This window comes from Microcaecilia unicolor, chromosome 1, assembly GCF_901765095.1.
Source record: "Microcaecilia unicolor chromosome 1, aMicUni1.1, whole genome shotgun sequence".
NCBI classification, from domain to species: Eukaryota; Metazoa; Chordata; class Amphibia; order Gymnophiona; family Siphonopidae; genus Microcaecilia; species Microcaecilia unicolor.
Window position 1 is genome coordinate 468226625 of NC_044031.1, and position 25649 is coordinate 468252273.

General features: G+C 44.8%; 2 protein-coding genes across 2 annotated transcripts in view; one reads left to right on the plus strand and one right to left on the minus strand.

The window, feature by feature from the left end:
- Positions 1-24803, plus strand: part of RMC1 (regulator of MON1-CCZ1) — a 100620-nt gene extending 75817 nt beyond the window's left edge. Inside the window, exons 17-20 of the mRNA XM_030213543.1 lie at positions 588-692; positions 4262-4330; positions 4898-5123; positions 24704-24803. Coding sequence (XP_030069403.1) covers positions 588-692; positions 4262-4330; positions 4898-5123; positions 24704-24780 — 477 coding nt within the window. The 3' untranslated portion in view covers positions 24781-24803. The remainder of the gene's footprint in view (positions 1-587; positions 693-4261; positions 4331-4897; positions 5124-24703) is intronic.
- A 4-nt stretch (positions 24804-24807) lies between these two features.
- NPC1 (NPC intracellular cholesterol transporter 1) overlaps positions 24808-25649 on the minus strand; it is a 107659-nt gene continuing 106817 nt past the window's right edge. The window contains exon 25 of the mRNA XM_030213532.1: positions 24808-25316. Within this exon, the coding sequence (XP_030069392.1) occupies positions 25234-25316 (83 nt within the window). The 3' untranslated portion in view covers positions 24808-25233. The remainder of the gene's footprint in view (positions 25317-25649) is intronic.

Genomic DNA, 25649 nt, shown 5'->3' on the forward strand with positions numbered 1-25649 from the left:
TCTTTTGTCTTATCAATTGAGGATCAAAAGATCAAGCTAGCATTTATTCAGAATACCTGCCCACTTATGTAGAAAATTACCATCATCACGCTATTTAACTGGCTGGTTAAAAAGTGCTGACTATCGGGGGGGGGGGGGGGGGGGGGGGGCTTGGCTTGTGTTCAGAGCTGTAGAAAGAGCTCTGGTGAAGCACTGTGAGTGAGCTGAGTTAGGAGAGGATATGAAAGTCGGGGGCAAAATCCCCATGTACTTGCCACTGAAGGTTCATGGTGCCATAGCATTATAGAAGCCAGTTCCCACTGAGATGGACCCTTAAGAGAGCATGAGGAAACTGTTGACTCAAAAAAAAAAAAAAGGCTTAATAACTTTTTGGGTACTGTATTATATTACATTCCATTCATACTGATTTGGTTTCTGAGCTTAGATCACTTCTCCTTAACCACAGTTTTATATTTAACCACATCATTGCACTATATGCAGGGAGACTGTTTTTATTCTTTTTAACATTTTCTAAACATTGTAGTATTTGAGTACTGTGATATTTTTCCATGCAGTACTGCATTTTTATCTTTCCATTTTCTTTTCAGCACTACCTGTATGAACTGGTCATCAAAACCCTTGTTCAGCATAACCTCTTTTACATGCTGCATCAGTTTCTACAATACCATGTCCTCAGTGACTCCAAGCCTCTGGTATGTAACAGCTGGGAACAATATTGAAATATCAACCTAAACTTTTGTGTTAATTTAAAAGGAAAAGTCCTGTACATAAGAATAGCCATACTGGATCACACCAATGGTTCATCTAACCCAGTATCCTGTTTTCAACAGTGACCAATCCAGGTTACAAGTACCTGGCAGAAACCCAAATTGTAGCAACACTCCATGCTACCAATCCCAGGGCAAGCAGTTGTCTATTTCAAAAGCAGACTATGGACTTTTCCTCCAGGAACTTGTCCAAACCTTTTTTTAAAACTCAGATACACTAACCACTGTTACCACATCCTCCTGCAAGAGTTACAGAGCTTAACTATTCGTTGAGTGAAAAAATATTTCTTCCTATTTGTTTTAAAAGTATTTCCATGTAACTTCATTAAGTGTCCCCTAGTCTTTGTACTTTTTGAAAGAGTTTGTTTCACTGTGGGAATTCCTCTGATATGTTATTATATAGAGTGTCTAAGTTTAAGTGTTATTTTCAGTCTGCTTTCTAAAGATTGCCTGTCCTGGACATCAGACAATGCCCAAGTTGGAGCCTGGAAAATCATAAAATGGCCATGTGGGCCCCTCTCATGACTGTGATGTGCACACATGATCTTAAATTCTGAGGCAAGAGCAAATTGTGCATCATATGACTACTGCTGCTTCTGGGAAGTTGTGAATGTTCTCCAAGCAGCAGAGTTTTCAGTTGAAAGAACATTTTGCATAGCTCCTGCTAAGACATTGGTGCACGTGTACAGGGAGAGGCAAAAAAAAAAAAAGGTAACGTCCCCCCCTACAATTTTTTGCAGTTTTCTCAGCAACTGCTTTGAATTTCAGTGAGAAATTTAATGTAGTTATTTAGTCATCGTTCTTACCAACATTTAATTATTTAATTTATTTATATACCATTTAGACCTAAGTGGTTTACAGTGTAATTTTACAGGTACTGGGTCTGCCCCTAGTGGGCTCACAATCATAGTAACATAGCAGATGACGGCAGAAAAAGACCTGCACGGTCCATCCAGTCTGCCCAACAAGACAACTCATATGTGCTACTTTTTGTGTATACCCTACTTTGATTTGTACCTGTGCTTTTCAGGGCACAGACCGTGTAAGTCTGCACAGCACTATCCCCGCCTCCCAACCACCAGCCCCTCCTCCCACCACCAGCTCTGGCACAGACCGTATAAGTCTGCCCAGCACTATCCCCGCCTCCCAACCACCAGCCCTACTGTTGTACCTGGGGCAATGGAGGGTTAAGTGGTATTGATTACTATAATATAGCCTATTGGGGTTTATCTGCCACTTGTATTAAATCTTTGCAGATAGTTCAGAACTCGGCAACTCTTTTATTGTTTGATTTGCTGAGGCTTGAATATATTGCTGTATTCCTGAAAAGATTGAGGTGGTTACCAGTTGTCTATCGTGTGAAATTGAAATTGCTGCCGTTAATACATAATGCTTTGTATCAGGAGTTTCTTGTTATTTGAAACAAGCAGTACAGAAATAGGTTCCATCTCGCCAATTGCAATCATTGATGTCCTGTGACCTTGTAGTGCCTGCTTTGAACCAAGTACGCTTGGATGTAACTAGAAGAGGAATTTTTTCAGTAACTGGACCATCAGAGTGGAATTAAAAATGAGCATCTTGCACAAATATTTAAGCAACAATTGAAAGCACATCTGTTATGCTTTGTGCACTGTGTGACTGCTGGTCCTGATTCTTTGCCCATTTAGAGGACCTAGACATTGTTTTTGTATTTTTTTTTTATCTTTAGTTTTCTTTTTGACTGTGTATTGTGAATAATTTGTTGTGATTGCTTTTATGTGATTTTATGTATGTATTTTTGTTCACTGCCCTGGATAAGGGCGGGTTATAAGTAATCCAATACTATCCAATCCAAGTGACTTGCCCAGGGTCACAGGGAGCTGCAGAGGGAATTGAACCTGGTTCCCCAGGATCTCAACTCACTGCTGACCATCAGGCAGCAGCAGGAATAAAATCCAGTTCCCCAGATCCACAGCCCACTGCACTAGCCATTACATAAGTATATAAGTATTGCCATACTGGCAAAGACCAAAGGTCCATCAAGCCCAGCATCCTGTTTCCAACAGTGGCCAATCCAGGTCACAAATACCTGGCAAGATCCCAAAAAAGTACAAAACATTTTATACTGCTTATCCCAGAAATAGTGGATTTTCCCAAGTTCATTTAATAATGGTCTATGGACTTTTTCTTTAGGAAGCCATCGAAACCTTTTTTAAACTCTGCTAAGCTAACCGCCTTTACCACATTCTCTGGCAACGAATTCCAGAGTTTAATTACACGTTGAGTGAAAGAATTACTACGATTCGTTTTAAATTTACTACATTGTAGCTTCATCGCATACCCCCTAGTCCTAGTATTTTTGGAAAGCATATAAACAGATGCTTCATATCTACCCGTTCAACTCAACTCATCATTTTATAGACCTCTATCATATCTCCCCTCAGCCGCCTTTTCTCCAAGCTGAAGAGCCCTAGCCGCTTTAGCCTTTCCTCATAGGGAAATCAGCCCATCCCCTTTATCATTTTTGTCGCCCTTCTCTGCACCTTTTCTAATTCCACTACATCTTTTTTGAGATGTGGTGACCAGAATTGGACACAATATTTGAGGTGCGGTTGCACCATGGAGCAATACAAAAGCGTTATAACATCCTCATTTTTTAATTCATTCCTTTCCTAATAATAATAATTATTTGTTAAATTTGTATCCCACATTTTCCCACCTCCCCCCCCCACCCCCCCCCCCCAATTTCTTGCCAGTAAAATGTAATTTGAAAAAGAAACATATGGCACGGCTTTCATACATGCAAAGAAGCTGCGTGTAAGCTGGTATACTTTTTTTTTTTTTGTGCTTCATCTTCCCTGCTTGTTTCTTCCCTTCTCCTGCTTGCAATAATGAAGAACTGGCAGGTCCACACCTCCCGTTAAAATTTCCTGGTAAAGGTAGGGACTGCTTTTGTGCACGGGGTCAGAAATGGTAGTGCATCGCATTGCATCGCATTCACATTATAATAGTAATTAGCTCATTTGCATTCCGTTTTCGTTAGCTGCTACCGTGACAGGAAAATGACTCGGTCCCGGTTCACGACTTGCGTGCTAAACTGGCTAGAACTAGTTTAAAACCACGTTGCTGGCTCGTTAAGTTTAGTGTATCTGGCCCTGACTCTGCTAATGACTACCAGATACTGCAAGCTTATCTAAAAGAAATGATGATTAGATTCATCCTGCTATATTGCAAACCTTCATTCTTGTATCAGTAATTTTACATTGTGATGTCTTTCTAATTAATTTCCAGAGAACTGTTTCATTCTTTTATATCACCTCTGGGTAAAAAGCATAGCTTTGGGAAAAATGGAGGGTTAGACATGTCATAGACACTTTTCCCATAACAATTTTTCCTTATTGGCTGTGTGTGTTTTTTTTTTAAATTTTATGTTCTGTAAATTGGACCAATGAACTTAAATTATAAGTTTTAAACTAAAAGTCAGTGTTTTGAACTAAGAATTACTATTGTTTCAGGCATGTCTTTTGCTGTCCTTGGAGAGCATTTATCCTCCTGCACATCAGCTTTCTCTGGACATGCTGAAGGTAAAAATCATGAATGAATATCACTAGAACACTAGTTTTGGAGGGATGGCTACAACTAGCTATACTGATCCTGGAAAAAATTGGAGTTCTTATTGTCCCAACATACAAATCCTTAAAAGCTCATTTAGAGCAGCTTTTGATCATTCTTACATTTGTTTAATAAAAAAAAAATAATGTTACTGGGCTAATGACATTGCTATGTTATGTTAGGACTCCCCCCCCCCCCCAAAAAAAAAAAATGGTAACCTGAAATTGGATGCGGAAACACCAGTTGGCTGCTGCAGGGTAAGGGGGGGGGGGGCCCTGTGACTGTCCAGGATCATTTGTAGAAAGCAGTATACAGCATGCATTGAGTTTCATGCAGTGGAAGCTGTTCAAACATGCATGTGAGGCTCATGCTTCCCAAGGCTATTTTTGGGTCTTCATACTTCTTTAAACTAGTGTGCTTGACCTGATTTTGATGTGCATGCATCGACAGGTACAAGCTTGTGGGTGTCGGAGGTTCACAATCCTACTACCGTTGCTTATAAGAACTCTTGCTGATAGCAGTCTTGTTCCCTTTTACAGAGACTTTCCACAGCCAACGATGAAATAGTGGAGGTTTTGCTGTCCAAACACCAGGTGCTGGCAGCCTTGAGGTTTATTCGGAGTATCGGAGGACATGACAACATCTCTGCACGTAAATTCCTGGATGCAGCAAAACAGACGGCAGACAACATGCTCTTTTACACGATCTTCAGGTTTTTTGAGCAAAGGAACCAGCGTTTACGTGGAAATCCTAATTTTACTCCAGGTAGGGAAATGAGCCAGGCCTAAGCAAACAAGTCATTGTGTCGGTTGTGGTGATATCAAGGGTCATCCTTACTGATGTGGATGGTAAGAACAATTTAACTGTGCTGATGCTGGCACTTATACATTTTTCCCCTACCTTTTATTTATATGTGCAGAAGAGTGGATGGAGTTGTATATAGATGGAGAGGAATGTTATGGAATTTTTTTCAGTTGTACTCTAATACATGCTTCTCATAAAGACACTCTGACAAGTTAGATGTGACTTTCAGTGTTGCTTAATAGCTCATGTGATGGGAAAACTAGTTCTTCATTGACAAGGATGATGAATCTGCCACACAAGTGGGTGATGTCACTGGCATTTGGAACCAGTAGCTGTGAGCTTGGAAAGTACTGAAAAAGCTTCTGAGCACGTGTGCCCCATTCCAGATCTAGTGCCCCTGCAGAGGTACCTCACTGTTTTTCTTATTTGCTCTACTGAATGGATTTGCCTTATAGCTCTTGTCTCTGCAGTATTTGTTTATTGTGGTTTTCATCTCTCTCATCATGCTTCCAAATAAAAAGCCTCCAACTTTTTTAGTTTCCTCTTTTACGTCTCATCATTTTTTTGTAGAGGCTGGCCGAATTCTGGTTTTGGCATCAAAACCGGCCCAAAATCACTATTTGGCCTTGTTTCAGTTTTGGCTAAAACCTTAATTTTATGCTGTGTCACTGTAGCACTCTTCCCCATCCTTCCCCAAGAACAGGAGCAGTCTTCTCTCCCTCCCCAAACAGGAGCATGCGTGCACCCTCCCTCCCCCTCCCCTACGCCACCTTACAAGCCCTGGTGGTCTAGTGGCATAGTTGGGCATGGGTAGAAACGCCCTGCAATCGCTCTTACTCTGACTAGACCACCTAGGGCAGGGGGCTACTTCTGTTCAATGGTGGACCAGACTGCAGCAGCTAGTTACTACTACTACTTAACATTTCTAAAGCGCTACTAGGGTTACGCAGCGCTGTACAGTTTAACATAGAAGGACAGTCCCTGCTCAAAGAGCTTACAATCTAAAGGACACGTGAACAGTCAGTCTGATAGGGGCAGTCAAATTGGGGCAGTCTGGATTTCCTGAAAGGTAAGAGTTAGGTGCCGAATGCAGCATTGAAGAGGTGGGCTTTAAGCAAAGACTTGAAGATGGGCAGGGAGGGGGCTTGGCGTAAGGGCTCGGGAAGGTTGTTCCAAACATAGGGTGAGGCGAGGCAGAATGAGCGGAGCCTGGAGTTGATGGTGGTGGAGAAGGGTAATGAGAGGAGGGATTTGTCCTGTGAACGGAGGTTTCGGGCGGGAACGTAAGGGGAGATGAGGGTAGAGAGGTAGTGAGGGGCAGCAGACTGAGTGCATTTGTAGGTAAGAAGGAGAAGCTTGAACTGAATGCGGTATCTCATTGGAAGCCAGTGAAGTGACCTGAGGAGAGGGGTGATATGAGTATATCGGTTCTGGCGGAATATAAGACGTCCAGCAGAGTTCTGAACAGATTGAAGGGGGAATAGGTGGCTAAGTGGGAGGCCGGTGAGGAGTAAGTTGCAGTAGTCAAGGCGAGAGGTAATGAGAGCGTGGACGAGAGTTCGGGTGGTGTGTTCAGAGAGGAAAGGGCGAATTTTGCTGATGTTAAAGAGGAAGAAGCGACAGGTCTTGGCTATCTGCTGGATATGTGCAGAGAAGGAGAGGGAGGAGTCGGAGATGACTTCGAGGTTGCGGGCAGATGAGACGGGGAGGATGAGGGTGTTATCAACTGAGATAGAAAGTGGAGGAAGAGGAGAAGTGGGTTTTGGTGGAAAGACGATGAGCTCGGTCTTGGACATGTTCAGTTTCAGGTGGCGGTTGGACATCCAGGCAGCAGTGTCAGATAAGCAGGCTGATACCTTTGCCTGGGTCTCCGCGGTGATGTCTGGTGTGGAGAGATACAGCTGGGTGTCATCAGCATAGAGATGATACTGGCAACCATGAGATGAGATCAGGGAGCCCAGGGAAGAGGTGTAGATTGAGAAGAGAAGGGGTCCAAGGACAGATCCCTGGGGAACACCAACAGATAGCGGGATGGGGGTGGAGGAGGATCCATGAGAGTGAACTCTGAAGGTGCGGTGGGAGAGATAGGAGGAGAACCAGGCGAGGACAGAGCCGTGGAACCCAAATGAGGACAGTGTGGCAAGAAGTAAATCATGATTGACAGTGTCAAAAGCGGCGGATAGATCGAGGAGGATGAGGATGGAGTAGTGGCCTCTGGATTTGGCAAGGAACAGGTCATTACAGACTTTAGAGAGTGCTGTTTCTGTCGAGTGTAGAGGGCGAAAACCGGATTGAAGTGGATCGAGGATGGCATGAGAGGAGAAAAAATCAAGGCAGCGGCTGTGAACGGCGCGCTCAAGTATTTTGGAGAGGAAGGGTAGGAGGGAGATGGGGCGGTAGTTGGAGGGACAGGTAGGGTCAAGTGATGGTTTTTTGAGGAGAGGTGTGACTACGGCGTGCTTGAAGGTGTCAGGGACAGTTGCAGTGGAGAGAGAGAGGTTGAGGATATGACAGATGGAGAGGGTGACAGTATGAGAGATGATGTTAAGTAGGTTTGTGGGGATGGGATCAGAAGAGCAGGTGGTGCATTTCGAGGAGGAAAGAAGGCGAGTGGTTTCCTCCTCGGTGATGTCGGGAAAGGAGGAGAAGGAGGCCTGGGTTGATTGGTTGAGGGAGAGGGTTGAAGGGTGAAGAGGAGGAGATGGCTTGGTAGTGAACTCAAGGTTGATCTTTTGCACCTTGTCGCAGAAGTAATCGGCCAGTGATTGAGGAGAGAGCGAGGGGGGTGGGTGGGAGCGGAGGGCAGTTAAGGGTGGCGAAGAGACGACGGGGGTTGGAGCTGAGAGAATTGGTCAATTGGGTGTAATAATCCTGTTTGGTAAGGAATAGGGAGGATTGGAAGGAGGATAGCATGAATTTGTAGTGAAGGAAATCTGAGTGGGTGCGGGATTTCCTCCAAAGGCGTTCAGCAGATCGGGTGCAGGAGCGAAGGTAACGGATGCAAGGGGTCAGCCATGGCAGGGGAATAGTACGCTTAGTGGGACGGGAGGTAGATGGTGCGAGGGTGTCCAGAGCAGAGGAGAGAGTGGCATTGTAAGTGGAGACAGCCTTGTCGACAGACTCAGAGGACATGATGGAAGGGAGGAGATTAGAAATACTAGAGGATAGGGTGGGAGGGTCAATAGCCTGGAGATTCCTGGAGGTAGTGGTTAAAGTTGGACGGGGCTGAGGGGGGGGGGTGAAGAAGTGTGAAGGTGATCAGGTGATGATCGGAGAGAGGAAGAGCTGAAGCGTGGAAATTGGAGGGAGAGCCGGAAGAGGAGAGGACGAGGTCAAGACAATGGCCGTCTCGGTGAGTAGGGGTGGTGGAGCATAGCTGGAGGTTGAAGGAGGATGTTAGAGTGAGGAACTGAGAAGCGTGAGGGTCAGATTGGTCATCAACGTGTATGTTAAAGTCTCCGAGAATGAGGGACTGAGATGAGGGTTCAAGAAAAACGGAAAGCCAGGCATCAAAGTCGGTGAGGAAGGAAGAGAGGGATTTATTAGGGGGGGCGGTAAATGTCTGCCACTCTGAGTGGCAATAGGTAGAATAGCCGGATGGAGTGTGCTTCAAAGGATGAGAAGCAGTGAGACTGCGGTAGGAGGAGGGGTTGGAAACTACAGGAGGGCGAGAGTAGAAGCCCGACGCCTCCACCGCGGCCAGCTGGGCGGGGAGTGTGGGAGAAGAGAGAACCTCCATGGCAAAGGGCTGTGACTGAGGCAGAGTCATCAGGGGAGAGCCAGGTTTCAGTTAGGGCGAGCAGTTGAAGGGAACGAGAGATGAAGAGATCGTGGGTGAAGGGCAGTTTGTTGCAGACCGAGTGGGCATTCCACAGGGCACATGAGAAGGGGAGGGAGGGGGGGGGGGGGGGAGGAGGGGAATAGAGACGAGATTGGAGACATCACGGAATTGTTTGCATGGATAGGAGGAGGACAGGTGAGGGGGGCCTGGATTAGGATTAATGTCTCCCGCGGATAGCAAGAGAGTGCGGAGGAGGGTGGGGGAGGTCGGGCGACGAAGACGGGATGCACTTAAGAGGAATGGTGATGGGTTAATGGCAGGAAGGAAGTGTTGATGGTTAAGAGCTAGGAAGGAGGAGGGGGACAAGAGAGATGGTGAGGTGGTGAGGGATGGGGGTGAATAGGGTATTGCTGTAGCGAGCAGGACGGGAGGGGACATGGGTGGGCAATGATTTCCAGCGGTAGACAGCGGTAGGGGGAGGGGAAAAAGATTAGGAAGGGACAGGGCAAGGAAGAGAATGTGGACAGGGGCCATAAGTAGTGATTGAGGTGTAACAGGTGTATGTGTAGTGACTGGGGTGTGAAGCAGATAGATAGATAGCAGAAACGCTGGATTGGAGGCTTGGAATTAGTTTTGGTTTCGGCTTCAGTTTCAGTCAAAACTGAGCACTGAATTTTGGCTGCAGGTTCGGTTTCTGATGAAACAAACAATAAAAAAGTTTTCAGTTGCTGTTTATTTTTTTGTTAGTCATGGAGTTTGACCTAGTTGCCAACTTCTACAGTTTGTCTAAAAAGAATCTTGACTTTGAGGAAGATGGTTCACAATCGAAAACACAATTTGTAAGAGAATTTTATTTACAGTGGGGGAAATAAGTATTGATCCCTTGCTGATTTTGTAAGTTTGCCCACTGACAAAGACATGAGCAGCCCATAATTGAAGGGTAGGTTATTGGTAACAGTGAGAGATAGCACATCACAAATTAAATCCGGAAAATCACATTGTGGAAAGTATATGAATTTATTTGCATTCTGCAGAGGGAAATAAGTATTTAATCCCTCTGGCAAACAAGACCTAATACTTGGTGGCAAACCCTTGTTGGCAAGCACAGCGGTCAGACGTCTTCTGTAGTTGATGATGAGGTTTGCACACATGTCAGGAGGAATTTTGGTCCCACTCCTCTTTGCAGATCATCTCTAAATCATTAAGAGTTCTGGGCTGTCGCTTGGCAACTCGCAGCTTCAGCTCCCTCCATAAGTTTTCAATGGGATTAAGGTCTGGTGACTGGCTAGGCCACTCCATGACCCTAATGTGCTTCTTCCTGAGCCACTCCTTTGTTGCCTTGGCTGTATGTTTTGGGTCATTGTCGTGCTGGAAGACCCAGCCACGACCCATTTTTAAGGCCCTGGCGGAGGGAAGGAGGTTGTCACTCAGAATTGTACGGTACATGGCCCCATCCATTCTCCCATTGATGCGGTGAAGTAGTCCTGTGCCCTTAGCAGAGAAACACCCCCAAAACATAACATTTCCACCTCCATGCTTGACAGTGGGGACGGTGTTCTTTGGGTCATAGGCAGCATTTCTCTTCCTCCAAACACGGCGAGTTGAGTTCATGCCAAAGAGCTCAATTTTTGTCTCATCTGACCACAGCACCTTCTCCCAATCACTCTCGGCATCATCCAGGTGTTCACTGGCAAACTTCAGACGGGCCGTCACATGTGCCTTCCGGAGCAGGGGGACCTTGCGGGCACTGCAGGATTGCAATCCGTTATGTCGTAATGTGTTACCAATGGTTTTTGTGGTGACAGTGGTCCCAGCTGCCTTGAGATCATTGACAAGTTCCCCCCTTGTAGTTGTAGACTGATTTCTAACCTTCCTCATGATGAAGGATACCCCACGAGGTGAGATTTTGCGTGGAGCCCCAGATCTTTGTCGATTGACAGTCATTTTGTACTTCTTCCATTTTCTTACTATGGCACCAACAGTTGTCTCCTTCTCGCCCAGCGTCTTACTGATGGTTTTGTAGCCCATTCCAGCCTTGTGCAGGTGTATGATCTTGTCCCTGACATCCTTAGACAGCTCCTTGCTCTTGGCCATTTTGTAGAGGTTAGAGTCTGACTGATTCACTGAGTCTGTGGACAGGTGTCTTTCATACAGGTGACCATTGCCGACAGCTGTCTGTCATGCAGGTAACGAGTTGATTTGGAGCATCTACCTGGTCTGTAGGGGCCAGATCTCTTACTGGTTGGTGGGGGATCAAATACTTATTTCCCTCTGCAGAATGCAAATAAATTCATATACTTTCCACAATGTGATTTTCCGGATTTAATTTGTGATGTGCTATCTCTCACTGTTACCAATAACCTACCCTTCAATTATGGGCTGCTCATGTCTTTGTCAGTGGGCAAACTTACAAAATCAGCAAGGGATCAAATACTTATTTCCCCCACTGTATGTGTGTATTTAGCCTGCTCCATGAATAACAGCCAGAATGGGTTACACGAAAACGCACATAATAAAGTAACTAAAAAATAGACAAATGATATATCAAAAAATTATAAACCTAAAACAATATACAATCCCATAAATGTATCCATATAATAGTCAAAATATACCTTAAGGAATCCAGAAAATTAAAACAATCTAACTAGGATTAAAAAAAAGTTTTAATACCTCTACAGAATTCTAAAAGGTCATTAGTATTCCTAACACAGGAAGGAATACTATTCTGTAAAGCCAGAGGACAGGAATAGGTGTGCCTATGAGCACACTGCAGCCTACAAGATTTAGCATAAGGCAAAGAAAAATGTCTTTCATTTTGAGAGCGTAAAGATTGACTATGTATGTAAACAAGTAATTTCCTCAAAAAATATTTCTGCACTGTAAGATGGAAAACCTTAAAAGCCAAAACCAAAAGCTTAATAAAACAACGCTTCTCAACAGGCAACCAGTGCAAAGATGAAAGAACAGGAGTAATATGATACGACATTGTAGAATTAGATAACCAACAAGCAGCTACATTTTGCATCCATTTAAGCCTGTTCAAACTTTTAAAGGAAGACATACAAACAAAGTGTTACAATAATCAATATGTGAAATAACAAAAGCATACACTAACTGCGCAAAATCAGAAACTGAAAAATAACGAATTGAACGAAGCTAGCGAAGATAGTAAAAACACTAACAACACAAGAAATATGAAGATCAAAAGAGCCCTACGTTTAAATCAACCCCCAAGCTTCGCACATGATCCTTAACTAATAGTGGATCCAAGGAAAGGAACAACTCTCTCTAGGGATCCATAAGAACTCTATTTTTGTCATCTTCAGTTGAGGTTTGTTCTTAGTCATCTAATTTTTATAGCATTCAAACAAGACTATAACTTGTCAAAATGGCCATCAGGAGAAGCACCGTGCTGAATAGAGTTTTTACAGGAAGATAGTTATAAAGATTTTATATGGTAAGAAAATAAAATGCATCCATTACACTGTGGTCTCTAACCCACAGAAAATTGCTACAACTGTGGCAGGATGGAGTTGAGAGTTAATTCAATCTGCAGCGCTTTTCACACTGCATTCATCTGCTTTAAAGAAAATGGAAGTTCAATCTTCAATCCCAAGGTGCTTCACATACTCAAGAGTACAAGATTGTATCCCTTCATGCAGAGGCCTTGAGTCCAGTCATGATCTAGAAGATCAAGTCTCAGCTGGAAGCATAGGAGCCAACTTTTCAAAATTATTGGGGGTGCTAAGCCCAATGGAAATTACCCCTCCCTGGACACATACAAGGAAGTTTCTCAATATTGGGGGTGCTCAAGCACCCACAGAGTCGGCTCCAATGGCTGGAAGGCAAGACTGAAGCTCTAGCAAATCCTCAGTGTGATAGAACTAGAGGACATGAATTGAGGTTGCAGAGTGGATGACTTAGGAATAAGTCAGGAAGTACTTTTTTCATGGAGAGGGTGGTGCTAAAAACCAGTAGTAGATTTCAGAAATGCATGATAGACATAAAGATCCCTATAGGAAAGAGGACTGAGGGCCAGATGCACTAAACTTAACGAGCAAGTAGTAAACCCTGGCATGCACTAAACACTTTTTTCCGACGATGGTAGCAGCTAACGAAAACGGAATGCAGATGAGCAAATCGTGTAGAAACCCTATTGTAATGAGATGCACTAACCTTTTCCGATTGCCTTAACGCTGGAAAATCTAACGAGAGGTTTATACTTCTTGTTGGAAAACTTATTAAAATGTAAAAAAAAATCGGGGGGGGGGGGGGGGGGGGGGGGGGGGGAGAAACGGCCAAGTGCTCGTCAGGAGCGTCCTTTATGGATGTTCTTCACTATATAAATAAAAAAAAATAAAACAGGCTCTGATGCTGTTTTGATAAATGTTCAATAAAGATTTCATACAACTTAAAAAAGTGGAAAAAAAAATCCAAGTGCTTGTCCTTTTTTTAAAAATAAAACTATTAGTGGGATTTGAACCCACCACATCTGGATTACAAGACTGGTGCTCTAACCACTCGGCTACAACTCTACTTGCTTGGATGTCCCTCCCTTACTTCCAGGTCTCTCAGCTGAGTGAAGCACGGCCAAAAAGGATGTTTTTATTATTGTGTGTGTGTGGGGGGAGGGGGGGGGGGAGGCCGCCCAAAATGTACCTTTTTTTTTTAAAGTGAAGCTTTATTAAAAAAAATCAAACAGGCGTTTACACGCTGTGATTGGCTCAGAGACTTCCAGGTCTCTCATCTGAGTGAAGCACGGCCAAAAAGGACGTTTTTATTATTCCGGGGTTGATTGATGTCCAAAAAAGAGCCTGCAGCATTGGAGCCTGATTTTTTTTAATAAAGCTTCATTAAAAAAAAAAAAGCGTACATTTTCGGCTGCCTCCCCCCCCCCCCCCCAATAATAAAAACGTCCTTTTTGGCCGTGCTTCACTCAGCTGAGAGACCTAGAAGTAAGGAAGGGACATCCAAGCAAGTAGAGTTGTAGCCGAGTGGTTAGAGCACTGGTAATCCAGAGGTGGAGGGTTCAAATCCCACTAACAGTTTTGTTTAAAAAAAAAAAAAAAAAGGACAAGCACTTGGATTTTTTCCACTTTTTTAACTTGTATGAAGTCTTTATTGAACATTTATCAAAACAGCATAACAAAATACAGCACTCCAGAACAAGTAAGTAATAGTATAACTGATCAGCTCCAGGTCTCTCTCATCCAATCCCAGCGTGTTTAGCTGTTACCAGTATCAGCTAAATGCGCTGTGATTGGCTGAGAGAGACCTGGAGGGAGGGACGTGTCCTCTCATGTCCCGATTTATGGGCTGGATGGCTCCTCCGTATCGTCAGGTTAGTTTTTATTCTCTTGCCTCTGAACTGTACATTAGCTTGTAGCCTGTAAAAAGAAAGTCTTTTTAGAGGGAGTTTTTTTTATAGTGAAGGACGTCCTTGGCGTGCGCAGAGCATAACGCTTGGCTGCTCTGCGCATGCTCCACCAACAGATTGGCTGACTGTTTAACGATGGTATAGAGAATGCAAGTGAGCTACAACGAGCAGCTCATTTGCATTCCTATTCCTTGATGCATGCCCGTTCTTTACCGATTCGCTAAGGGAATCGGTAAGGGAAGGGCTCTAACGATTGATTAGTGCATCTAGCCCTGAATCAGTACAAACTTAGTGGTGCTTAGACGGCAACTACAATAGTTGTGAAGTAAGGCTAGTGCTGGTTTAATCAAGTATTGACAATGAATAGTGACTTTGCTACAGCCAAAATCTTGAAACAACTCTTTTGAGATTGCCATAATGCCAATCACATATAGGCAGCCATATTTAATGCATATTGCTAGTATTTGATCATGAAGGTGCGAAACCTGCACAGAGTGGCAGGTGCAGCTTTAGCCACCTTGGATTTGTGCCCGGACGCCAGGTGGCAGATAATATTAGAGAAATTATTAATATACTCTGGGGGGGTGCAGGTACAGGGGGAGGCAATAGCTCTGCTGACTATGGACTCTGAGAAGGCGTTCAATAGGGTCGAGTGGCCGTATTTATGGGAAGCATTGCGATTCATGGGTTTCAGCCCCAAGTTCTTAGGTTGGTTGCAGAGTCTCCATGATGCTCCTGTAGCTTGTATTACGATTAATGGATGGTACTCTCCACAATTTTCCATTACAAGTATCGGCCTGCTTATCCGACATTGCTGCCTGGATGTCCAACCGCCACCTGAAACTGAACATGGCCAAGACCGAACTCATTGTCTTTCCACCCAAACCCACTTCTCCTCTCCCTCCACTCTCTATTTCAGTCGATAACACCCTCATCCTCCCCGTCTCATCTGCCTGCAACCTCGGAGTCATCTTCGACTCCTCCCTCTCATTATCTCTCGCCTTGACTACTGCAACCTACTCCTCACTGGCCTCCCACTTAACCATCTATCCCCCCTTCAATCCGTTCAGAACTCTGCTGCGCATCTTATCTTCCGCCTAGACCGATATGCTCATATCACCCCTCTCCTCAAGTCACTTCACTGGCTTCCAATCAAGTACCGCATACAATTCAAGCTTCTCTTATTAACCTACAAATGCACTCAATCTGCAACCCCTCATTACCTCTCTACCCTCATCTCCCCTTACGCTCCTACCCGTAACCTCCACTCACAGGACAAATCCCTCCTCTCAGTACCCTTCTCTACCACCGCCAACTCCAGGCTCTGCCCCTTCTGCCTCGCCTCACCCTATGCTTGGAATAAACTCCCTGAGCCCATACGCCAAGCCCCCTCCCTGCCCATCTTCAAATCCTTGCTCAAAGCCCACCTCTTCAATGTCGCTTTCGGCACCTAACCATTATTCATCTATTCAGGAAATCTAGACTGCCCCAATTTGATTGACTGCACTTTTTTGTCCTTTAGATTGTAAGCTCCTTCAAACAGGGACTGTCCTCTGTGTTAAATTGTACAGCGCTGCGTAACCCTGGTAGTGCTTTATAAATGTTAAGTAGTAGTAGTAGGACCAGACAAGGATGCCCATTTTCTTCTCTGTTATTTGCATTGTCACAGCGGGTTCGATCTGTGCCCTACATAAAAAGGGTTCAGATAGGGGGAACGGAGCACAAGATAGCTTTATTTGCTGATGATATACTGTTTTATGTGAGAGCACCCGAGTTGACCCTGCCCATAATAATCTGGGAACTAAATTACTTTGGAAAAATATTTGGATTTAAAGTTAACTATGACAAATCAGAGTTTATGAGCATTACCATTCCAGGGGGGGAGTTGGAGAGGTTGTTATAGTCCTTTGCCTTTCACAGGGCGCGGATTAGTTTTCTGTATTTGGGCATACAGATACCCAAAGATTTGTCTAAATTATTTGCATTGAATTATATCCCCTTAGCCGAGACTTGAATACTTGGAAGGATGGATGGTTATCATGGTGGGGTCAGATCTTGGCAGTTAAAATGAACTTGTTACCACGGTTGTTGTTCTTGTTTCAAACTCTTCCCTTAGCGGTACCGAGGACGGAACTCGTTTGACTCTAGTCAGAAATTTCTAGCTTTGCATGAGGAGGGTGCCCTTCTAGATTGGCTAAGAAGGTGATGTGGGGTCCGGTAGAGCTGGGAGGGGAATGCCCAATCTAGTGTGGTATTATTGGGCTACGCAACTAAAACTTATATCTGCTTGGAGTCAGGTGGGGAGATGTCACGACCTCACTAGAACAAAATTTTGTGAAGGATTACTCCTCTTTCCAATCGGGCATACAAAAACCTGTCATCCAACCCCTTTATTTTGCATCTACTCTCCCTGTGGAGCTTTTTAAAACTAAGTTGAGAGGCTCATGTGCTCCCTCCTCATTTGCTTATGTTATTCAAGCGCCAGGCTTTTCGACAGGCCTAGGACGGGGCTGTATTCAGTGGTGTGCTGGAGCCGGCTCGCACCGGCTCGCAAGAGCCGCTTGTTAAATTTTGACAGCTCTTGCAAGCCGGTTGTTGTTTGGGGTGAGCCATTGCACGAGGTAAGCATGGCAGGAGGGCGCCATGCTTACCTCCCCTCCCATCCGTGTCTAGCGATGTCCTTCGCCCCACCCTCCCCTGCTGCTCCCATCCGTCAGTTTCAATTACCTCCCTCGAAGCGCCGCCTTATTTAAAGCCCTGCTGCCCGTCTCCAGCTGCCTTCCCTGCTTTCTTCTGAGGAGTTCGCGTCCTTAGTCTCACCTTCTGACGTCATTTCCTTTTTCCGCGACGGCGGGACTAAGGGCGCGAACTCCTCAGAAGCAAGTAGGGAAGGCAGCTGGAGACGGGCAGCAGGGCCTTAAATAATGCGGCGCTTCGAGGGAGGTAATTGAAACTGACGGATGGGAGCGGGAGGGGAGGGCGGGGGCGAAGGACATCGCTAGACATGGATGGGAGCGGGAGGGCAGGGGAAGGAGGCGAATTGCTGGGCATGGATGGGCAGAGGGAGGCAGGGTGAGAATTGCTGGGCATGGATGGGCAGAGGGAGGCAGGAGAGAGAATTGCTGGGCATGGATGGGCAGAGGGGGCAGGGGAGAGAACTGCTGGGCATGGATGGGCAGAGGGGGCAGGGGAGAGAATTGCTGGGCATGGATGGGTAGAGGGGGGCAGGGGAGAGAAGAGAATTGCTGGGCATGGATGGGTAGAGGAGGGCAGGGGAGAGAAGAGAGTTTCAGGACATGGATGGAGGGGAGGGCAAGAGAAATTCTGGACATGGATGGAGGGAAGGGAGAGAGAAGAAATGCTAGACATGGAGGGAAGATAGAGGAAGGAGATTAGATGAGGGAAAAGGAAGTGAGGAGAGAAACTGCACGTGGATGGAGAAAATAGGCAGAAGCTGGATCCACTGTACAGTCAAGTCTGCGGAGGACCAGAAATGAAGAAGAAAGGAGGAAAGAAAAGAAATAAATGGAAAGGAAGCCCTGGAAACGGAGTCAAGGGAACAGATAGAGAGCAGCAGAATCAGATACTGGGCCAGCATGATCAGAGAAACAAAGTCACCAGACAACAAAGGCAGAAAAAAATAATTTTATTTTCATTATAGTGTTTGGAATATGTCCACTTTGAGAATCAGGTGCTGAACGTTAAAAGTTTATTTACTTATGGCATTTTATCCCATATTAAACATGAATTAGATTGGAACCTGGGATCATTTAATTTTTTTTTCCTGGAGAGAGTAATGCATTGCCCCCCCGGCTATAGCCAGCTATGCAATTGTGGGGGGGCGCCGAGGTGGACCGGGGAGAGAGCCTGTTGTTAAAAATTTACCAGCACACCACTGGCTGTATTTGTTGAGGAAACCGATATGGTTCTCCAAGCAAGTGGCTGAGAAAATAAAGGCTAAAGAGTTGGCGTTCCAGAAATACAGAAAAACTCAAGAAGAGGAGCACGGAGAGGTGGAGCCGGTGGGGGGAAGAGGGGTTGGTGGTGGGGAGGCGAAGATACTGGTGGGCAGACTTATACGGTCTGTGTCAGATCCGGTGGTGGGAGGAGGGGATAGTGCTGGCCAGACTTATACGGTCTGAACCCTGAAAAAGACAGGTACAAATCAAGGTAAGGTATACACATGAGTTTATCTTGTTGGGCAGACTGGATGGACCATGCGGGTCTTTTTCTGCCATCATCTACTATGTTACTATGACCCATCGTGGTCTTATTAAATTTTGAGATTTCTTAGATGTCGGTGAAATGTGCTCCTTTGAGGAACTTTAGGAGTCTCGTGGGTTACCCCCTACAGATCTCTTCTCATACTTACAAGTGAAGCACTACATCTCTAGTCGGGTGGTTGAGGGTTGACCCGGATGAAACTGAGCATTTAGAAAATCTATGGGCCTCAAGGGGACCGTTAACTAACTAACATTTCTAAAGCGCTACTAGGGTTACGCAGCGCTGTACAATTTAAACATAGAAGGACAGTCCCTGCTCAAAGAGCTTACAATCTAAAAGACAAGAGAACAATCTAAAGACAAGTGTACAATCTAGAGGACGAGTGAACAGTTAATCTGATAGGGTGGATAGATTGGGGCATTCTATATTTCTCAAGCGGTTAAGGCGCTGAAGGCAGCATTGAAGAGGTGAGTTTTAAGCAGAGATTTGAAGATGGGTAGGGAGGGGGCATGGCGTGTGGGTAAAGGAAGATTGTTCCAGGCATAGGGTGAGGCAAGGCAGAATGAGCGGAGCCTGGAGTTGGCAGTGGTGGAGAAGGGTACTGAGAGAAGGGCTTTGTCCTGTGAGCGGAGGTTACGGGCGGGAACATAGGGGGAGATGAGGGTGGAGAGGTAGTGAGGGGCCGCAGACTGAGTGCATTTGTAGGTAAGGAGGAGGAGCTTGGATTGTATGCGATATCTGATCGGAAGCCAATGAAGTGATTTGAGGAGAGGGGTGATATGAGTATATCAGTTCTGGCGGAATATAAGACGTGCGGCAGCATTCTGAACAGATTGAAGGGGGGATAGATGGCTGAGTGGGAGGCCGGTGAGGATTAAGTTGCAGTAATCAAGGCGAGAGGTAATGAGAGCGTGGATGAGAGTTCTGGTGGTGTGCTCAGAGAGGAAAGGGTGAATTTTGCTGATATTGAAGAGGAAGAAGCGACAGGTCTTGGCAGTCTGTTGGATATGCGCAGAGAAGGAGAGGGAGGAGTCGAAGATGACTCCGAGGTTGCGGGCAGATGGGACGGGGAGGATGAGGGTGTTATCAACTGAGATAGAGAGTGGAGGAAGAGGAGAAGTGGGTTTAGGAGGAAAGACGAGGAGCTCGGTCTTGGACATGTTCAGCTTCAGGTGGCGGTTGGACATCCATGCCGCAATGTCGGATAAACAGGCCGATTCCTTGGCCTGGGTCTCCACGGTGATGTCGGGTGTGGAGAGGTATAGCTGGGTGTCATCAGCATAAAGATGATACTGAAAACCATGAGACGAGATCAGCGAGCCCAGGGAAGAGGTGTAGATTGAGAAAAGAAGGGGTCCAAGGACAGATCCCTGGGGAACTTCAACAGATAGTGGGATGGGAGTGGAGGAAGATCCATGGGAGTGTACCCTGAAGGTGCGGTGGGAGAGATAAGAGGAGAACCAGGAGAGGACAGGGCCTTGGAACCCAAAAGAGGACAGCGTGGCAAGAAGTAAATCATGATTGACCGTTACTCATGTATACCATTTTATACGGGGAAATGACTTCTCTAAGCCTTCTTATGTGGGTGTGGGAAAAAGATCTGGGTTGTGAATGTGAATTGTGTATGAATGAATGGAAGGTGATATGCATGGAGGTGAAAAAAAGCTTACATCTGTGTTGTGATTAAGGAAAATGCATTTAAAGCAGGGGCGTAGCCAGACTTTCATGGGAGGGGGGTCCAGAGCTCAAGGGGAGGGGACACATTTTAGCCCCACTCTGTTGCAAATCTTGGTGTCATCCGCAAAAAGGCAAACTTTACCTTGTAACCCTTCGGCAATGTCACTCACATTGCCGAAGGGTTACAAGGTAAAGTTTGCCTTTTTGCGGATGACACCAAGATTTGCAACAGAGTGGACACCCCAGAGGGAGTGGAAAACGTGAAAAAAGATCTGAAGAAGCTGGAAAAATGGTCTAACGTTTGGCAATTAAAATTCAATGCGAAGAAATGCAAAGTGATTCACTTAGGGAGTAGAAATCCAAGGGAGGCGTATGTGTTAGGTGGGGAGAGCCTAATAGACACGGACAGGGAGAGGGATCTTGGGGTGATAGTATCTGAGGACCTGAAGGCGATGAAACAGTGCGATATGATTCCTCTGCAGAAGAATGAGATTGGGTATGCATCTGGATCTGTTACTGAGGGGTGGGCAAAGGGTCAGTTGGATACTGGGGGGGGGGGGGGGTATTTTGAAGACTTAACTGGGAGTAGATGAGTACTCAGAATCTGGAGCAGCAATAAGAGGGGGTGGGGTTGAGGAAGATTCGCTGGGGTAAGGTTCTTTAATTGGCAGATACTAAAATATTCACAATGTGGTGGTGCATAACGTTTGAAGTTTGTAATGTCTTCATAAACTTTCAATAAAAATGTGTAAAAAGAATATATATATATCTTTTGGGATCTTGCCAGGTACTTGTGACCTGGACCACTGATGAAAAACAGGATAGTGGGCATGATGTATCTTTGGACTTTCCCAGTATGGTGATCCTTAGTTATTTTCGGAGTGAGATGGGAAAAATAGGAGAGTTAGGGGAAGATGGAAAGTTCAAAAGTAAGTGAAATTTGAGTGGGCAGACAAAAGAAAGAGGAAATAGTAGAGACGGATGTAATAAGGGAATGGAAGAAGATAGGAGGAACATGGAGAAAGGACAAATAGCACCCACTAGAAAGAAAGCAGAATAAACTGGAACCAACAGTTGGAAAAATAAATAACCCAGACAACAAAAGGCAGGGGGAAAAATGGGTTTCTGATGGGTATATATTATTGAAACAAGAATATATTATTATTAAAAATAACACTTTTTAAAAATCTTTGTCAACTTTGGGAAATGGGTATTGCATCTTGTTCAGTAGAAGAGGAAATGTATTCCTCCCCCCCTATGTTAGGGTGCATGTTTCATTCTTGTCTTATTTCTAATTTGTGATCCCTTGTTTACTAGAAATACACTTGGTGTATTCTAGGGCTTAGGACCCAGTGTAATATTTGTAGTGCTGCCTTTTCTTAGGTAGGGTCCATGTTTGAATCATAGGAAAGTGTTGCTGTTGTAGGTTAGGTTTGCTACATGTTGGGATTTTGTCAGGTTTTGTATTCACAATGTACCTGCTAGTGAAGGAACTTATGTTGCTGCTGCTATTCAGATACTAGTAAAAAAGGCCCATTTGTGACACAAATGAAACGGGCGCTAGCAAGGTTTTCCTCGGAGTCTGTATGTTTGAGAGAGAATGTGCGAGTGTGTGTGTGACAGAGAGAGAGTGAGACTGGGTGCAAGTGTGTCTGTGAGAATGAGTGTGTGCGCCATGGGCCCCCCTTCCCTCCCTCCCAGTTCCAGGGTTGTCCCCCTTCTTCCCTCCTCCCAGTTCCAGGGTCATTCCTCTCTCCCTCCAAGTTCCAGGGTCGTCCCCTCCTCCCTCTCTCTGAGTTTCAGGGTCCCCCTCACCCCTCCCTCCCAGTTCCAGCACCCCTTCCTCCGAATTTTAGAAGTCATCTTCACTTACCAAGTCGGGGTTACGGCGGCCGTCAGCAGCAGTAAAAGGCATGCAGGCTCGGCCCTTCTCTCTCTGTCAGCTCTGGGCCCGCCCTCATTTCCTGTTTCTGCAAGGGCGGGACCAGAGCTGAGAGAAAGGGCCGAGCCTGCACACCTTTTACCGTAAACCCGACTTCGTAAGTGAAGTTGACTTAAAATTTGGAGGGAGGGGGCCTGGAACTGGGAGGGACGACGACACCGGCATGCATGTGACATCGCGTTCCGTTGCCTGGGAACTCTGCAGCGTTCCCTTTCAGTGATTGGTGTTTGCGATGAACACGGAAGTATGTGACATCAATTCAGGAGATGGATACACCCTTTCAGAGAGCACGAATGCTTCAAGGCTTCACTGCCATGGAGTCAGCTTCAGAACGTTGGAGGTGCTTTTTATTATATAGGAGATTCAGTGAGAAATGTGCTAGTTCTGATCTTCACCTGCTGTTGGGAGAGGAGAGGGTTTCTGTGGCTGCAGAGCATGTTTACATTTCACAAGAACTGCTATACTGTGCCAGCCTAAAGGTCCAAGCGTGTCAGATGTAAGCATTGTCTCCTGACTGAAAAAAAGGTTAAGAACCTTTGTACTAAGGTGTACCCCTTTTTGAGAGTTTGAATCTAGACTCATGTAGAAAGTGTGCAACTATTTATTTGTTGGTAGAGCAGAAAATCTAGTGCTTCTTGTTTTAAGCTGCCTTTTGAACAGAATTTGAGTTCCCCAAACGATGGTGCTAGCTATTTGCTATGAACTTGGAGACCACATGATGATTTAGTTTGTGACTCAGACTGTTTACCAGAATAGTGGCTTTCCTTTAGCTTATGGCTACTGCATTGGCAAAAAAAAACTTCTGGAAATATTTTACTGGGTAGTAGAGTGCTTTAGGGTTGCTTGCTTGAGCCTGGGATTTCTATCTCTGTGGATAACACTCTGATCCACCCTCTCATCAGCTTGCAACCTTGGGCTCATCTTTGACGCTTCTTTCTCTGCACATATCCTACAGACTGCTAAAACCTGTCATCTGTTTTCTCAAATATCACCAAAATCCACAAACCCTTTATCACCTCTGACTACTGCAACTTGCTTCTTGCAGGTCTCCCACTAAGCTGCCTCTCTTCCCTTCAATCTGTTCCAAATACTGCAGCACTGCTTATATTCCGCCAGTCTTGCTATGCTTATTTTAGGCCTCTCAAGTCACTTTATTGGCTCCCTGTTTCCATATATAGTTCAAACTTCACTTATTGACTTACAAGTACATTCACTCTGCAGCTCCTCACTACCTTTTCCTACACTTTGCCCTGTGAACTCTGTTCATTGGGTAAATTTCTCTTTTATTTGTACCCTTCTCCTCCACGGCCAACTCCAGACTCTGTTCCTTTTATTTTGCTGCACCATATAAATACACTGCCCAAGTCAGTACATCAAGCTCCAACTCCTATTCAGTACCCATTGTCTGTTTTATCATTCCCACCTTAAGTATTTCCCATACTTGTCCTGCTTAGATTGTAAGCTCTGTGGAGCAGGGGCTCTCACGCACAGCACTATGTACATCTAGTAGTGGTATAGAAATGATAGTAGTATAGTCCATTTTTGGTTTGTAAATGAGTTCCTGCCCTGGGAAGGGAAAGGGGTGGTAAAGATGACTGGGGAAGGCAATAGCAAACCCCCCATTAGCAAGAAACCATTGCAAGTGGCAGCCTATGTAAGTCATTCATCGCTTGATCCATGTGTACAGGAGACTTATCTTAAAAAAAAAAAAAAAGTTGAACTGTAGGCTACTGCTATATGTGCTTCTAGCAAAATGCATTTAGAATGAATGCCCTGGCTGGACATCTCTGAAATTAGAACTCACTATGGTACACTGTGGAAGAGCTGGGTTTTAGCTAGCATGGAAAAAAGGAAAGGCACCCAGCTAAGTCTGAGGCATTGAACTCAACTTAGCTGAAGCGGCCATAAATGTGCTGGAAGGCCTGTATTCTCACAGCATTTTAATTCCCGATTTTCTCTACTGTCTGAACTTAAGAGCAGGGAAGGGGGTTGTGGTTTCGCAGATGTACTGTTCTACCAGGCTAAGTTGTTGCTATGTCATACTGGCTATTTCCATTCCCCTAATCTAGCACTGGCAGTAGCTGTTATTCTAGATAAGTGGGTATATTCTTTCCTCTAACAATGCTTGTTTCATTAACCTTTCCAAGCAAATTGCTAAACTATATCATATATGGTCCTGAACTTCTACCCCACCAGCAGTGACCAATTGTGTCTGTGTGTTGGTCTCTAAGCATTCATACCAGCTTTCCTATTGGCACAGAGTGCAGGAGGCAGCCTCTCTAGCATTTACATGTAGGGTTTGAAAAGAGGCCACAGTGATGGTCAACACCAGCACAAAATAGCCCATACAAGGAACAGGTCAACTGGACAGGCACGCTTTGTACATTCAACATTAACAATTTTTTTATAATAAAATTAAAACTATAATTTATACACAGTTTGTCTTACTGAACTACAGTCCCTCTCAGCCCAGTTCTTGTTCAGACTTTTAATACAAAGTCATTCCAAGTCCTCTTGACACTTGGGGTTTTATCTTCCAGGAGAACACTGTGGAGACCATGTCCTTTATTTCAAGCAGTTATTTGAAGAACCACCACAAACAAAACCTACTCTCTGACTGCAGCTGCTATGCTACAGGAACAAAAATGTATAAAGTTTAATTTATTGCTCAAAGCTGTTCCTTACAAAAGTGTTGTTACTCTATATAATAAAGTATGTTTGTGTTCATGTAAAACTTTTATATATTTGACTCCTTATAATAAAGAAGTTGCAACATTTGCATTGACTGGCATTTTTTTTTTAACTGTACATTAATTTACTGGAAAAAATATCCAATCTTAATATAAATCTTGTTTTCTGAAAAAGCAGTTTTTGTTTCCAGGTTATAACTTTTCACGTGGTAACACTTGCTGAACACTGCACATGCAGTTGGAGCATAGAATAGTCCTCAAGGCAGGGTTGTGCCACACTGGAAGTTGAGCCATAGTACAGGTCGGGGAGTGCAGTAAGTATCCCTTCTTTGTTCATACAGTAACTATAAGAGATTCATGCAGTCCCTTTGATGGAAGGATTAGAAGTGCAGTAGTCTCTCTCTTTCTGTGCCCTTGTATCTGGCTTGTGCAGCCTGAACTTTAGCTTTATTTACTGAAGGCCCTGAAAGAAAGAACAAGTGATAAGCTCTCTCCATATCATTTATTCATGCTGAAATATTTAAATATTGCCTTTAGAATAATAAACTTGCAGGAACAGACAAACATCTCCCAGAATACTTAAGGCCGTTTGAAGCGAGAAACTAATGCCATGTTTCCCACTTTCCATGTTCAGCAGGGGTCCAAAAGGATTATTTCCAAACAATACAATTATTAACCTGCATCAGTACTGGTCTGATTTAATAGTAGGGCTATACCCAATGTTCTTATTCAGTTTAGCCCCTAATCATGCCCTTAATACATGAGTCGATTCAACCAAATAGCAATTTAAACCTGT